This window comes from Haliotis rubra, unplaced genomic scaffold, assembly GCF_003918875.1.
Source record: "Haliotis rubra isolate DU_JTF1 unplaced genomic scaffold, ASM391887v1 Scf406, whole genome shotgun sequence".
Taxonomy (NCBI): Eukaryota; Metazoa; Mollusca; class Gastropoda; order Lepetellida; family Haliotidae; genus Haliotis; species Haliotis rubra.
The window spans coordinates 105,799-123,285 of NW_025767087.1; the positions used below are offsets into that span (position 1 = coordinate 105,799).

General features: G+C 43.8%; 1 protein-coding gene across 1 annotated transcript; it reads right to left on the reverse strand.

The window, feature by feature from the left end:
• Positions 1-677: 677 nt before the first annotated feature.
• Positions 678-17,479, reverse strand: LOC124287813. The gene is given in 9 exon segments (XM_046724274.1): positions 678-946; positions 1,668-1,709; positions 3,270-3,530; positions 10,504-10,563; positions 11,160-11,337; positions 13,602-13,724; positions 13,727-13,929; positions 13,932-14,550; positions 17,372-17,479. Coding segments are annotated over 8 exon segments (1,710 nt in total). The 5' UTR covers positions 14,506-14,550; positions 17,372-17,479.
• Positions 17,480-17,487: the final 8 nt, after the last annotated feature.

Genomic DNA, 17,487 nt, shown 5'->3' on the forward strand with positions numbered 1-17,487 from the left:
TGGACACTGCATGTATAATATTTAAAAACTAAATCTAAATAATTAGATATGTATATGAAACCACACAAAATCATTTGTCTGTACACTTGGTCACAATGTTGAATGAATAAAGTCTACAGATGGAGGATGGCTGTAATAAATTGTCCTCCAATAAAATCTTTTGGCAAAAAATCCTTACATTCATCATTCCCTTCATAAACATTTAGGCATCAGTGATTCATCGTCTATTCTAGAGCCCGAGATAAAGCACAAAATATCAATATCGGTGTCCAGGACCATGAAATACAACATTTAAACACAACTCATCAACTATTATATTTCTGTACACCTTTTCCCAACGTTGAATAAATAAAGCCTTAAAGCTGGAGGGTGGTTCTGAAAGATTGTCTTCCAATGAAAAGTTTGGGCGAAGAATTATATTCATCATTCCCTGTATAACTATTTTAAGCATTTACTGCTTAAACTATTCATTTTTTTTAAACCTTGCAAGAGCTCGCTGTTTCCTAAAACTAATAACAGAATATATTGTAGATATTTCAAAGTCAGTCTCCAGTATTTTACAAACAACTGACATCATAAAATATGACAAAATATAAAAATGCAAATCACAACATTAATAAGATCCTTTGAATGATTCATGAAAGACAAACAGTTACAGAAGACCAACTAAGCTTGTATTAATCTTCATCAGAAACATTTGCTATTCGATTCTTTTTGCGTAAAACAGCTCTAGCAAAGAGACTATTTTTCTTTGTGATTTGTTCAAGATGGCGGACTGTCTTGGAGAAGCTGTTCGGAGATTCCACACTAAGCGCTGGGTTAGGACTGGCGGGGACAGGTTTCCGAGCCCGAAGATAGTATCTTGGAGCTTCAAAACTAGATTCCTTGGAAAACAAATGGCACAGGAACAATGCAATTATGAACTGACAAAGACAAAAATGGATCACTGAAATTAGATATCAATATTTTTAAAGTTCTGCTGTGTCTTTAATGAAGCACTTGGAAATATTCCAGCTAAACCTATATATTAATGATTCTGGAAGAAACAATTGGCATCATGATCATTGATCTGCATCTGGGATACATTTACATCCATCAACCAAGTCAGTGAGCCTAACAACCATTGTTTTGTCTGGACTTTTAAGTACAAATACAAGTAATACACTTCAAGGTTCTTACAGAAAATAGGGGCAGTGGGGTAGCCTTGTGGTTTAAGTGTTTGCCTGTCACACCGATGGCCCTGGTTCGATTCCCCACATGGGTACAATGTGTGACTCCCATTTCTAGTGTCCCCCACCGTGATATTGCTGGAATATTGCTAAAAATCCCAGAATCCTCCAGGGCATATATACATTCAGTAACAAAACGAGACAGTCTGTGAAGTCATGAAAACAACCTTCAAAGACCCCCTACCCCATACAGTTGAGTCGAAAGTAAGGTTTTATGCCACTTTTAGCAATATTCCAGCAATATCACGGCGGGAGACAGAAATGGGCTTCCATTATTGTACCCATGTGAGAATCGAACCAGAGCCATCGTGTGACGAGCTGGCTCTGTAATATTATGCTACCCAAAGACCTCATACACACCATGCCTAACAAAATGTTGTGACCGCACGATAACACCCTCTGTCTATACATGCCCAGTGTGTATGATCTGATCATTACCTTTGCTGGGGTTGGACGACGGGCATGCCTTTGCTGGTGAAACTAGGAAAAAAAGAATTAAATAACATATTAAAAGTTTATAATGGTAACCATAGAAACGTGATGCTCTTTCATCAGAGTGAGTTGGCTGGACGTTTCCACTTGAGGTGTAATGGGGTTTGACATCAAGTTAATGATTACAGTACTTGCAAAGCGATGTGCATATATGTCTCTGTGTGTCCTCTTGGATTAAGTCAGTTTTATATGTTTAGTTCACTGAACATCAGCTGCAGTTTCACATGAACATACACTCAGACACACTATTGACTGCAAGAAGACCAATTTTTTTATTCCCCAATGCCGGACAGGGAAATTAACCTTTAACATCCTTCGGTATGCCAGTTGGTTTGGTTTGTTGTTTAATGCTGCACTCAGCAATATTCCAGCTACAGTCAAATCCCGATGAGTCGAATCGCTGGGGACCAAGTAATAAATTCGACTTATCGATGTATTCGAGACACAGGTATGTCTATGAGGGTAGAAAAAAGATGATCCAGTCCTAATTCCTCCACCTAAGCATTTGTTTATCTAATGATTTCCCTATCACTAATAGGGGCACCTTATGAGTTCCAGTTTGATTAGCACAGACAGTGATTTCCGTAAAATTACTAATCTGCCTTTTGAACTCACCCGTCAATGGCGGAAAGGTGTGAGCTGCGCGGGTTTGTTAATTTGATCAGTTTGCTACACCAATCAACTTTTCATTGACTGACTTCGGCTTATATATACAAGATTGCTGTTGTTTGAATCTCATGGGACCAAATTTCCTTCTCGAGTCATCGTGTGTATTTATGAGACGAATTCATGTAACCGGTATTCAAATGATGACAACTATAACAGGGAATGGTCGGGACCGACAGGTACTTCGAGTTATGCATAATATTCGAGACACCGGCATTCGACTCATCGGGATTTGACTGTATATGGTGGCGGTCTGTAAATAATTAAATCTGGACCAGGCAATCCAGTGATCAACAGCATGAGCATCGAACTACGCAAGTGGGATACGATAACATGTGTCAACCAAGTCCACGTGCCTGATCACCCACCCTGTTAGTTGTTAGTGACAACCCAGTGATCAACAGCATAAGCATCGTTCTTCGCAATTCGGATACAATGACGTGTCAAATAGTCAGCAAGGCTGACCACGCAATCCCGTTAGTGACCTCTTACAAGAAGCATGGGTTGCTGGAGACAAATTCTAACCCAGATCTTCACAAGTCTAATGAGAAGGGACCAAGCATCTTAAACAGATTAGAATAGAACTATGCAATTGGGATTCGATGACGTGTGTCAACGAAGTCAGCGAGCCTGACCACCGGATCCCATTAGTCACCTCTTACGACTAGCATGGGTTGCTGAAGATCTATTCTAACCCGGACACTTGATACAAGAAATCTTTACTAACAGCAAGAACTTGTTATGATACACTATTCCATCATAACTGGTGATCAAATTTTATCAAGAATTCCAATTAAACAAGTGCTTCCAAAATTTGGTAAATGCCAAAAATAACACATCAATTTATACGCCAAGACTTATAAACACTGTTACCATGGTTACCTGGATAGAATCCTGTTTTGACCCAGGTGGCCACTCGGTCCGGCAGTTGTTTGATAGGGGTGGACTGGCGGAGATCTCGCAGCTCACTGTCCAGAGTGGACATCTGGGTGTTGGCCAGACTGTCGGTCATCACGGAGAAATAGCTGTGTGACGACTCGGAGTGGCTGCTGGACTGCAGGATGAAGGTGTGGTCGGAATCTTCCCCCTCGCTGCCGGTTGACCCGCTGGACACTGCAGAGTCGGAGGAGTCCAACGTCGTGGCTGGATGAACATAACCAAACAATATAATCTTTGAATAGCATTTAGATCTGATATACATTAAGGGGGGAAATTTACGGATGTCAGCTTCTGTGATATGAGGGTCACAATGCTTAAGAATATGTTTACTCCATCAGGTAAATTATTTTGTTGTTGCTGCACTCAGCAATATTTTTACAAACCTGGAGAGGTTATGAATTCTTTGAAGAAAAGTCCTCCTTGGGGTACATATAAGCATTAAAATGTCCATTTTAAAAGCCTACGACAGTTGTAACAATATTTCAATAAAATATTTTACCAAACAAAAAACTCGTTATGTGTGGTGAGACCACCCCTACAGGGCCCCGTAGAGGGCCCCCTACAGCCAAGAGCAGGTAACTCTGGCTGTGTACCTCGTACCTCACTTTTCATGCTGAGCGTGTCAGACAGAATGAGGGGAGGTGGTGACCAGTACCCAAGGAGGACTTTTCTTCAAAGAATTCATAACCTCTCCAGGTTTGTAAAATTCTTTTTCAGAAGAAGTCCTCCTGCCAGTACATATAAGCATAAGACAGACTCCCAACGATGTTGAGTCGGGGAGCGGTATTCTGTCTGCCTAACATACCCCTCTAGTTCAGTCGAAGGCACAGCAGAAGCAGCGACAGAGAGAGAAAGTACACTCACCTAGTCACCTGACCGCTGATGTCAATCAGGCGCGTAACAAGGCGGGGAAAAGGAGCCTAGCCGATAGGCTATTGGTGGAATTTATAAAGGCGGACGCAAAGTCCCACCCCAGACCATCAAAATGGGAGGAAAGAATGGGGCGAGTCCAATATATATCCCTCAGCAACCCAAACCAGCGGCGTGGTGCAGGGATGAACACAGTGACTGTAGCGGTGATAATCGCTACATGCGGTAAAACCACCACCAATGTGATACCACCACCGATAAAAATTGAGGAATTTATTAACACCTACACCATGAGAGAAAGCAAACGTGATTTCTAAGGCTCATTCGGGCTAGAGAATCACGACACTGCCCACTGGTGAGAACTGTCTGGCCAAACCGAAGCATGCTCCGTGAGTGTTTGTCCAGCTGATAGTGGCGGATGAACGCATTCCGATTCGGCTCCAGATAGCTGCTGAGCAGATCTCCTCAATGGGCAGTGTGCCATGTATGCTTTTGATGTCGCCACTGCCCTAATCGAATGAGCCTTTAAACCCTGAGGGATGGTTAATCCTTTGTAAGAGTAACTCGAACAAATGGCAGAGACAAAGCCACCTAGATATGGTCTGCTTGTTCGGCGGAAGACCAGCCTTGCCACCGCCATAACAACAGAACAGCTGCTTATCTTTCCTGAGAGCAGCCATTCGTTTGATATAAGCCTTGAGAGTCTTACGGACATCTAAGACGTGAGCACGCACGAAGAGAGGTACGGACGATGGAGGCTGAGTGAAAGCTGGCAGTTCGATAGGCGCCGTTATATGAAAGCGCCTGCGACCTTAGGGACGGTAGGAGTCTGGCAACCGAATACTGACTCTGTCTTTGTGAAAGACAGTCAGAGCAGGATCCGCTGACATCGCATGGATATCACCTACCGCCTGCCAGGCGTTATCGCCACAAGAAAGGCAGCCTTCCAACTTAACAGCTGGAGTGGAAGAGGCGACAGATCGTGAAAGAGAGGACCGACATCCAATCAAGAACGATTGACAAGTCCCATCGGGGACTAATCCGCCCGGACAGTCGGACGGATTCTGTCCACGCCTGCTAAAAAGCTGTACGAGAGGGTGCTGCCCCAAAGAGAGCACCGTCGGCAGGGATATGGAAGGCAGAGATTGCCGTGGAGTAGCCCCGGATAGTAGATGGCGGCTAAACCGGCTTCTAACCCGAGACTGCAAGAACTCCAGTACTTCAATTACAGTTGAAGAAAAGGGATCAAGAATCCCTCTGCCGACACACCAGCGGCAAGATAACAGGCCCATCTATCCTCATACTGAGCGTTTTGTCGAATCCCTCCGAAGCCAGAATTGTGTCTGCAACTGGTGCAGGAATTCTTCAGCGTAGAGGCGATTCGGACAGAGGCCAGGCCACCCACTGAATCCTGGGATTCGGTGCGGCGCCCGTTCTGGGATAGTAAGTCCGGTCGAAAGGGTAATAGTACAGGAGGCTGAGCCAGAAACCTGAGTAGTACCGGAAACCAGCTTTGAGCCCGACCAAAAGGGGTGCAAGGAGCACAAGAAGTCGAGCTGGTTGGGTGGCAAGCTGCAAGAGGACTTTGGGAATCAGGGTAGTGGCGGGAACGCCTCACAGAACCCTGTCCGTCCAATCGAGCTGGAAAGCGTCTTGGGCGATGGCTCTCGGATCCGGTATCCAAGAGCAAAACACCGAATCTGGTTCGTCCCCCAGATGCAAACAGATCCACCTGGAGCGACCGAACAACTGGGAGATAGCCCCGAATATCCCCGATGGAGCATCCACTTTCGTGTGGGGCCAGGATACGACGAGAGAGTGCATCTGCTCGAGCGTTGTCCATGAGGGAGATAAACAGGCATTACCCGTATGTCGAACTGGTTGGCACCAGAGCAGAAACTGCCATGCCTCCTGCAGAAGAGACGGGGAAACCGTACCGCCCTGCTTCAGGATGTAGGTCATTGCCGTCTGGTTGTCCATCTCGAGACGGACCACACGGCCTTGAACCTGCTCCCGAAGTCGTTTAAACACCATCCTGACAGCTCTCAATTCTAGCACATTGATGTGCAGTTGCGCCTCGCTCTGTGACCACAGGCCTGAGACCGACAGGGCGCCCAGCACGCCCCCCCACCTTGTGAGGGAAGCGTCCGTCTGAATTGAGAGATCTGGCGATGGGATGTCCAAAGGGAGCCCCTTGGATAAATTCCCTGCCAGTGTCCACCAATGAGGAATTAGCCACCCTGGAGTGTGGAGAATCAACTCGTAACCCTGGGTGTGGACCCACATTCGAGCTAGAGCCTGCTGAATGGGCCGCATCCTCAACCGCGCTCGCCAAAAGATGTCCACCGTTGCCGCCATGTTGCCTAGCAACTGGAGCCAAGTCCGAGCTGAGGCCCTGGGGAACTCGAGAAATTGTAACACAACTCTCTGGACTTTGGTGACGCGGTCCGGAGACAGGGAGACTATCCCTCGCGCTGTCTCGAATCTCGCTCCCAAGAACACCAGATCCTGGGTGGGAACCAGTTCTGATTTCTTGAGGTTGATAATCCAGCCCAACTTGGTGAGAATACTCATCACAGCAAGTGTCGCCTTCGACTCAAGTGAGTGGCAAGCGCACGAAGGAGCCAATCGTCTAGGTACGGGTGACAGCACCTGCCCTGTGACCTGGCTACCTGAGCTGGAATTAGCATGAGTTTGGTGAACACCCTTGGCGCTGTGGAAATGCCGAAGGGGAGTACCCGAAACTGATAGCACCTCCAAGGAAAGGAAAAGGTATTTCCGAACTCGGGTGCATAGGGACATGGAAGTATCGCGTGTTTTTGAGGTCGATTGGCGTGAGCCAATCTCCCTTCTCCACAGACGAAATCACCTAACCAGTGTTTCCATCTTGAAGGGACGGTACCTCTAACATGTCGTTCAGACCTTTGAGGTTTAGAATAGGTCTGAACCCTCCGTCCTTTTTGGTGACAAGGAAATAAGTTGAGTAAAAACCCAACATTTCTTGTCCCACAGGAACCACCTCTATGGCTGCCTTGTCCAGCAACGACTGGACCTCGGCACGGTGCACTTCCGCCTTCTCCAGGGCAGCCGGCACTGGAGTGCAACGGATCCCGGAGAAGGGGGGTGGGTCTCGCTTCCAGTGTGGCATGTGGCCTTCCCTGAGTGTGGACAGGACCCAGGGATTGGACGTGACTTTTTCCCATTCCGACAGGAAGAGGGTGCGTAAACACAATCGTCAACCACTGGGGGATTGTAAAGGCAAGCCTCCCCCATGAGGTACCGACGGTCAAGTTCTGGCAAATCGAACCTGGACCTGGTACCACAGAGGAGGGGGTTGATTACCTCAGACAAGACTGAGGGTAATATACGCAGCCTTGTGTCCCCCACCTTGGTGGGAGCAAAAGCCTCCCCTGGGAGGCGAAACTCCTGAGGGTCGGGTGCGCCAGTACTGACCACTACCTGGGGCAGGACAGAAGCAATACAGCTCCGATACCTGCCTCAGGGACGCGCGCGAGCGAAACCAAAGGCGCGTCCCAACTCCTCCCGACCCTCATCCTCCTCCATAGCCTCCTCGAATCGATCCTCAATGAGTGAGGTCTCTGTATTTTCAGAGAGAGCTCTGAGGGATCATCGAGGGTCTACAGAGAGGGACAAAGGCTCGAGCAGAGCGGGTTGCCCGGCACACCTGACCCAAGACTTCGATACTGAGTCAGCGGTGCCGCGGACGAGGAAGAGCCCGTGCTGGGATTCCTCAATGGTAGACAAAATGATCCAGACACCGAATGGCCCGGCCAAGCGGTAAGCCGTGTGGGACCAACTCTTGAAGTAAGCGGCAACTACAGGGACTGAGCCTGCCAAACTACTAACTACTGGACCAGACCCGAGCCAAGGCTCGGAACGGTAGTAGTTACTACTAGCGGAGGGTGGCCAGCAACCGAGACTTAAACTTCGGAGCCGACGCACCCCGACAGAAACCCCACACCAGAGCCTAAGCTGAGGTTGGGAGCACTGCCCGCCATAGACCCGGCACACACACCCGTTCCTGGCCGACGCCAATCTCCTGACGGAGGCCAGCCATCGCGTCAGCCACGCAGAGTGTGGACCGAATCCATCTGCTTCTGCAATATATCAGAAAGTAAATCAATTGTTAGCTGGTTAGAAACAGGGACAGGAGGAGGAAGGTGCCTGTGATGTTGAGGGATAGCAGGTGAAAGAGCCGAGGCCCCGCGACCCTTCTCGCCGTTTAGGAGCATCCCCAAAGAGAGGAAGCGAAGCCTTCTTTTCTTTGCTTTTTATCTTTGTCTTTGGCTGACTCCTGACCCCAAATGTCCCGCCTGAAGTAGGGACGTGTAGAACATGTAATCAGCTGCGTCTGGACTTGATGAAGCGGGGAGAAAGCCTGACACATAGAACAACCTTGTTATTCATGGTGGGCTTCCTCCGCTAAACAACGAAGCAAACCAGGTGGCGATCCTGAGGCGACAAACTGCCGCTACAGGTGACACACCCTTGGGCTGCAAAAACAGAACCACGCTATGACAATAGCAAGGACTGTACGATATACATAATATAATATGCACACAACAAAACAGAACAAAATACAACGCCCGGGCGATATTTTAACTGTTACAGCAAAGCTATTAAATACTAGCGCAAAGCCATAATAGCGAAGCGTAATTGCGCACATAGGTGACAAAGAGCAACATGTGTGAGCGACACGTAAACGCGTCACGAAAACACTCAAGCAAAACTTACCTAAAGCCTGGAAAAAAGAGGAATTTAGGCAAGTATAATCTACAAAATGAAATATCAGCCCCTTTACGACCCGACTACAAGGCTTTTTCTAAAGCCAGGAGAAGGAAAGCAAACGGGACCCAGCGGTCCGCCATCTTGCCTGCCGCGTGGCTGGAGACAGCGAATACACGCGGTAAAGTTACAACAAATCATGAATGAAAAAGTCATACAAAGATTCCAGCTAGCCCGAGCTTAAAAAAGGAACCATACATACAGGATTTGACTCTATCTCACTCATCGCTCTCTTATTCGTAGCTTCTTGGACCATGCAATCGACCTACACGGCCGACGACAGCATGAAAAGTGAGGTACGAGGTACACAGCCAGAGTTACCTGCTCTTGGCTGTAGGGGGCCCTCTACGGGGCCCTGTAGGGGTGGTCTCACCACACATAACGAGTTTTTTGTTTGGTAAAATATTTTATTGAAATATTGTTACAACTGTCGTAGGCTTTTAAAATGGACATTTTAATGCTTATATGTACCCCAAGGAGGACTTCTTCTGAAAAAGAATCCAGCTATATGGCAGCGGTTTGTAAATGATGAAGTTTGGACTAAACAATCCAGTGATCAACATCATGAGCACCGATCTATGCAATAGGGATACGATGACATGTGTCAACCAAGTTAGCGAGCCTGTCAGCTGAGTGAGTGAGTTTAGTTTTACACTGCACTCAGCAATATTCCAGCTATATGGCGGCGCCCTGTAAATAATCGAGGCTGGACCAAACAATCCAGTGATCAACAGCATGAGCATTGATCTGCGCAATTGGGATGCAAGCACATGTAGTCAACCAAGTCGGTGAGCCTGACCACCCGATTCTGTTACATTCGTCACCACTCGCCTCTCTCCGTAACCTCCAAGAAGATTCGTCCCCCTATCGATGCTTGTTATGTGCGAAAATACGACTAACCAATCAGAAGGCATGTAAATGACTGCGGTGCTTTGGTAAAAATAATCCCAAGTACTTACATCGTTTATGGGCATTACCGGTACATATATGAGGTAACAACAAAAGTGATAAGATAACAAAGGCGGGCACTTAAGGGAAGCTGACATCCACTTTGTCCCCACACAAAAAATGTTAGTATATGAGTCATGTACTGAACAAAATGACATGTTAACCTTGTTTTATATTCACATTTAAATTCAATTTCATGTTTAATTTTTCATGAATATCAATTAGTCTCTCGAGTCCATCAGTATCGCTGATGCAATGATCAATCGATTTAACTTCCTTAAGTGGCACTTAGAAGCTGGTATGATCAAGTGGAACACTTTTTATAGATAGACAACTTCTTTGTTGCAGTAGTTGCAACGTTTCGGTGTAGATCATTTGCTTGATAATGGTGTTAGAATCTTCACCGAAACGTCGCAGCTACTGCAACAAAGAAGTTGTCTATCCATAAAAAGTGTTCCACTTGATCAATCGATTGACTGATTATTTCGATCAATCGCTCCAGCACTAGCTGTAACTATGGTAATCTCCTGACAAAGAAGTAACAGCTACTCACAGTCAGCTTCGACTCCCTCTTTACCCTGGGTTACCATAAGTTTAGTGTTGCTGCTTGATCCTGGCAATCAAAACAACCATTTAGGAGAGAAACATACGTGGTTCAGGATTTGGGGATTCTATTGGGTATTTGATACCTGCAAATTCCATTTAAAACCAACAGCATTACAGGGGCGGATCCAAGATTTTTGGAGAATGGGGGCGCATATAAATCATGAAGTCCAAAGGTTAAGTGGAAATGCTCCTCAAGTAAAAAGAATTCAGGGGTGGGTGTGGGGGTGTATCCTACCACAGCTAAGGGACACAACTCTAAACAGCAACTTACAACACTTTCGACTAGAGCCCTTTATCTGTACAACGATGTATAAGCAGTGTATGAAATAAGCCAAAACCCCAGCCAGACATCAGGGCTGGTAACTTCAAAATGTTACCAGTCCAAAATGGATTTAACCAGACCAGAAACCAAGATATGACTCAGATGTATAAAACATCTAAATTTTTACCAGACCATCGGGCTGGCTAGCTCTAAATGTGGACCGTCCATCTGAAATCCAAACCATCTCGGGCGGTCGGACAGGCCTTGTTTCATACACTGGTATAAGACCATAATCTTACTGTTAAATTATTTTCCTATTATTTCAAGCAGTAACGGTTTACCTGATATTGTTCCCATGAGAGAGTGTCGGAGTTCAGAGTTCTGTCTTCGGATCTCTATCAGAAGCTGGTTGTTGATGGTGTTCAGGTCCTTGAAGTTGTAGACGGAGAAACAGAGTATGATGAACCCAATAAGGCCTGACAACCGCCGAACTAGACGCTGGCTACCATAGATCATCTCCTGGAACAGGAAACACTATGTGCAGCTTACTAGCATATCAGATTCTATCCCAAATCACTAAGGGTAACCATTGAGGGGGAAACAACTACAGTGGAAGCTGTCTAATGAGTGAGTGAGTGTGTTTGATTTTACACCGCTTTTAGCAATATTCCAGCCATATCACGCCGGGGGACACCAGAAATGGGCTTCACACATTTTACCTATGTGGGGAATCGAACCCGGGCCTTCAGAGAGACGAGCGAACGCTTTACCCACTAGGCTACCCCACCGCCCCTGGAAGCTGTCTAAACCGGCACTCGTCGGGACTGAAGAAATAATCTGATTTAGACAGTGTGCTGGATTGTAGAGCTGACACGGTTACCTGCAACTAGAACTGAACTAGTTTTGTCACTCTCATATCCATTGCTGTATCACGTGGTTCTCGCAGTTACTGCACACATTGATTCAACCCACTAGTTAATGTACAAGTATACCCATACTGAATTAAGATTAATTATCTTTGTCGGCAACCATGTAGTTTCAACGCAAGATTAATTGGTGACAATACACATCCGGCCAACTCCTCGCCACGTCCCGGATTAGACAGCACTGATTACTGTATAAACACATATTTGGGTGTCGCATTTCATGCCAACATCCAGAATTGACAGCTGCCGGATTGCAGGGCTTTTAAATGATGATAACTGTACTAGCCTGAGACAGGACAGAGATTTCATGCCGGTGTTGATAACTTGCCGGAATGGACAGCTGCCGGTTTTGACAGCTTCCACTGTATTGCAATAGCGATAGTCTGTTGCAACTAACTATTGCAATACTATTGCACTATTTTTTTTCACCTTGCATTGTCTCATTTGAAGTCATTTCCCAAATGAATAGATAGTTTATAGAAAAAACAAGAAGACAAAGTCATCAATATCCCCCGCAATGGCAAAATACTCTTCATGATTATGTCTACGAGTTATGATTATGTCAAATATTTAGGTGTGTATATAGAAATATTTAGGTGTGTATATAGAAAAGTGGAAGGAGAGTATTGAAAGGATTTTAAAGTTCTGCTCCAGAGAGCAGCACTATCACCAATTTCAGTCAAACTTGTTGCCATGGAAATGCCAAAAATATTTTATTCAGAATTCCAAAACTACCAAAAGGCACCAGTACACCACCAGATCTATCTATGTGCCAAGTTTGGTGAAGAAATATTGAACGGTTTTAGAGTTCTGCTCCGGAAAAGAGCACTACCACCAATTTCAGTCTAAGTCGAACTTGTTGCCACGGAAACGCCAAAAATATTTTATTCAGAATTCCAAAACTACCAAAAGGCACCAGTACACCACCAGATCTATCTATGTGCCAAGTTTGGTGAAGAAATATTGAACGGTTTTAGAGTTCTGCTCCGGAAAAGAGCACTACCACCAATTTCAGTCTAAGTCGAACTTGTTGCCACGGAAACGCCAAAAATATTTTATTCAGAATTCCAAAACTACCAAAAGGCACCAGTACACCACCAGATCCATGTATGTGCAAAGTTTGGTGAAGAAATATTGAACGGTTTTAGAGTTCTGCTCCGGAAAAGACAAATATGCACGGACGGACGGACTGACGGACGGTCGGACGGACGCACGGACGGAGTCCATTTTAATACCCCCCGCAAAACGCGTTGTGGGGGATAAAAAACTAGCTGAAGTAGTTTCAGGCTCTTCTAATAACTGATAAGAAAATTCAAACCCAGATCAAGTTTGTTTAAGATTAAGAGGTAACAGGGGCAGATAACTCTAATATATCAAAGTGAATAAATCTGGTACTTTCTGCATTTTGCGCTGCGCATGTATAAAAGGAAGTCAACTACTAAACTATCGATAGCCACACATACTATCCATGCATTGATAGTTTTTCATTTCTACCACCGATTAATTGCTTTCGGAGACTCAACAATTGCAATCCATCAATAGTCGGATGAATCGTTACAGCCCTACACAATCACACTGCCCACCATCCACTCTTCAATGAAAAGGAATGGAGATGCTATTGAAACAGGAGTTCTGCTGAACTCAGCAAGCTTTCAACCCTGTAAAATATTCCATTTAATGTAACAGAATAATGAAACAATACTTGACATGCTGGACTTAATATGAGCTCTATTCTAAACAAACATGTCACATGTCAGGGATCAAAATTGTGCTTAATCAGATTTACAAACTGTTTACAAGGGTGGAAACTCAACTATAAAAGTTAACTCCCTGCTTCAGGAACATGTTAGCACATACCTCCTCATTCTCAAAGTCTTGAAACGGTACATATCTAAAAATGCCAGGCCTCACGGACACAATCATCTGTTCCACAACCATATTCCCGGCCATCAGCCCAAACAACCAGAACCTCGCACTGCTTTCGCCCTGGCCGTTGACGCCAACAGATACGACACAAGAATCGACAGGGTATAGAACACAATTGAATAAAAGCCTGAAAATTCTCCAAGAACCATGTGCTGTAGCTTAGCAACACGATCAAAACGCCAGTGATGAGTACACGCTTGTTCCTGTGTTGTCTCTTTGAAGTCTTTGAACATCTCGTGAATGTCATCAGACGATGCGTAATGATGTTACTCAAATTTGAAGCCTTGTTCATGATCGTTTCTTGATTTTTTATGCTTTCTTCCTGTTGTTTTAGTACTTCATTCTGTAGCTTGTAGGAATCTTCTAGTTTTGAGGCTACCTGAGATGAACTGTCAGAAAGTCGACCAATTGTGTTCTCAGTTTCCTCATGCCATATTTGCGCCTGAAGAAAGTAGCACATATTTTGAGTGTGTGTGAAAAAGGTTGTAAATGAGCCTCTGTCCACATCCAGCATATTTTTTGCACATTCATGAAACGGTTGATCAACGTCACACTCGTACACGTCTCGACCTTGAAATTCCAGGAAACAGTTGAGGTAGGCCAAGGACAGCCGACCCTGGACTTCGTCCGTGAGATGCTTGCAGCCATTTTGCATCGTTACCATGGCATCTTTCCAGCAAGTGCCATATCTTGGCATTTCGGACCTGTGGACCATGAGTTCATATTCTTTGCGACCTTCGTCATACCTTGATTTGTCTACATGAAACTGACTGCTGGTCAAGCCATAGTCTATCAAGACAAGAAACAAACACGTAAACAAAACAGTTGTATCCATCTTCCTGTCTTGGAATTCACTTCATGGGAATGTGTTTCTGTCAATCTGATGATGAAAAAGAAAAGAAGGTAAACAGAATCCAAAATATATTACATAACAATAGGACATAAATATCTCATGGAAGAGTAGAATGATTTTGTGTCATAATGTTCTGAGATTTGTGTGTGTGCATTTTAGGAAATAGCAATCCTGACTGGTCAGTTGACTGACTGACTGAGTTTGATTTTACGCCGCTTTTAGCAATATTCCAGCAACATCACGGCGGGGGACACCTGAAATGGGCTTCACGCATTGTGCCCATGTGGGGATTCGAACCCAGGTCTTCGGCGTGACCAGCCAACGCTTTAACCACTAGGCTACCCCACTGCCCCGGTCAGTTGAAGCCATATGAGGACAACATTATTATGCCAACAAAATTACATCACAAATTGAGCAACGACAAAGTGCACCAGAACTAGTGGTGGTCCGATTAATTGAAATAATCGAAGATTGGTCGCAATGACTAAACGACCAAGCAATCGATCATGTTTTCTCATGATCAAACACAAACAATTTTGGAACACTTGCTAGCTTTAACAATATTTTTCACAAGGTTGGTTTTATCTGTTACATTTCATAAGCACTGCAAGCTAGTTCTAAGTCATGGTTGAATTTATCCTAAAGACTCCAGGACATTTATGTTCCTAACATGCTAGTCATCCCTTAAAGATGTAAAATTTGCAAAACACTCAAAAGAACTGCATCTTTTGTCTTTATTTTTGGTATGTTAAGAAACATAACCAGGATAATTTGATAAATGACGCTGACCAATTATTGTTGATGATTTATCGGTTGTAATGAACCAGTCATCAATTATGAGATTTTAACCAATTCCCAACACTAACCAGAACCTATTCAACATTCCGGCCAAAATTAGGTTTTTTTACCCTTCACTCTTTTGTATATTTGTAACGGGATCAGGTGGTCAGGCTTGCCGACTTGGTTGACACATGTTAATTATTTCCCAATTGCGCAGATTGATGCTCATGCTGTTGATCACTGGATTGTCTGGTTAAGACTTGACTATTTACAGACCGCCACCACATAGCAGGAATATTGCTGAGTGCGGCGTAATACTAAACTCACTCACTCACTTTTGTATATTTGTACCACATGTATTGATATATGACCTCACAATCGCGACATGGAGAATCACAATGCTCCATGCTTTTAGTGCAACCAATCTATTTGTTCTAGAAGGGAGATACTATTAATATCTCAACTGGTTATGTATAGGTGACAGTGAAGACAAATTCTTTTAAAAATCTAAAAAATGTTTATGGTGAGATGACACTCAAAGTACAGGATTTGTGCTCGGATGTAATAGTGGTTTGATATTTGCAAGAATTACTTGTATTGTTGCACAGAATATTGTGGTGTACTGAATGTTTAATGAATTATTGCACACCTATTTGGCCCCAGTGCTTATTGTTGCTGAAACATACTAACGAATACTTAATGTTACCATAGACATAAGAAATGAAAGACTTTTAATAAGATTTATTCTTTAAAGTAACATAGTTAACTATTCTCTGAAAAATGTGTAAGAAAGATATTTTGATTTTATCCAAAGCACACCAAATATTTGTGGTCTGTTGATATTTTCAGTATATGAATACACAGCCTTATGGATAAAATGTCACTTGTGAATACAAATATTATACTTGATAGAAAGCTGCCTTTTTTCAAACTGTGTGTCATTTCTTGAATGACCTCTGGGTCCATTTAACAGTAGATTGCTAACCTTTACAAAACCTATATTGTCACAAATATCTAACTTACACTGGGGTAACTCGGGTACAAGCATTTTAAGTATGACTTGTGTATCCACAGGTCGACCACCAAATATGTTGTTGAAGGTCAATAACAACAAAACTCCAGGTTTTATTTCTTTCTGACTATGCAAGCATTCTTTCCAACTCTGATATGTTTGAGTAAAGATTATGTTTAAGCCAGCTTCAGTGTATGCATGATCAGATAGTTTCTAATTAGTTTTTGCATGGGTTTTAATAAAACAATTCCCCATCTGACATTTTACATGTAACTCTTGAAACCTCAGGTTATGGTGGGGGTAGGGTGGGACGTCTGGCGTCCATGTAGTAAAAATGGACTCGATACAAGATCTGGTGAAGATTATCAATAAGTCACGGAAAGAGTTCCTTCCGTTCCCCCACTTCTTTCTTCCGCAGATTAACAGAGGTAACACAACATGGTTCGACCTTATATATTGTAATTAATAATAATTTGGGCTTTTAGTTATTTTAGTGAGTTCTCTAGTAGTGGTTGTGTTAGGTTTGTCAATAATTTTAGTATATGTTAATTTATAAATAGTATTTGGGATGGGGGAACGGGAGGAACTCTTACCGTCTCATGTTTTACAAAATTACATAGGTGTCCATATCAATGATGATATAGGCCAACTTACTTGAATGTGTATGGATTTTCAGCCACTTAGAAACATTCATTGTTTTCTTTTTAATCACATGAACAACTTAAAACTGTTCACATTTAATGAAGAACTTATGGAAAAGATTTAGACTGATATGTCATTTCATATGCTTTAATCACAAATTAAGAGGCCTCCTGAAATTGCATAACAGCTAATAATAGACAAGGATATTTTTTATTGCATCTAAATCTTACAAGACGGATAAAGCATTGTGTTCATTTTGGGCAAACACATGAATAACTCTCCAGTACCCTAAGGATTGCTTCTGCTAGAAATCAGTCAAGTGTCAAAATTTGGCTCACTCAGTCATGAAAATACATATTTAAAAAAAGATCATCCAGGCCAAGTCCATATTACTTGAGACAGACGAGTGCATACCCCAGTTTCTGTAAGAATTCTGACTAATGTCGACGAAGTACCAGTAAGCAGTTCAGTTTTATGGGCACAATCACTATGAGCCCAACTGAGTGCTCATTGTTATTCCGTGCTTTCTT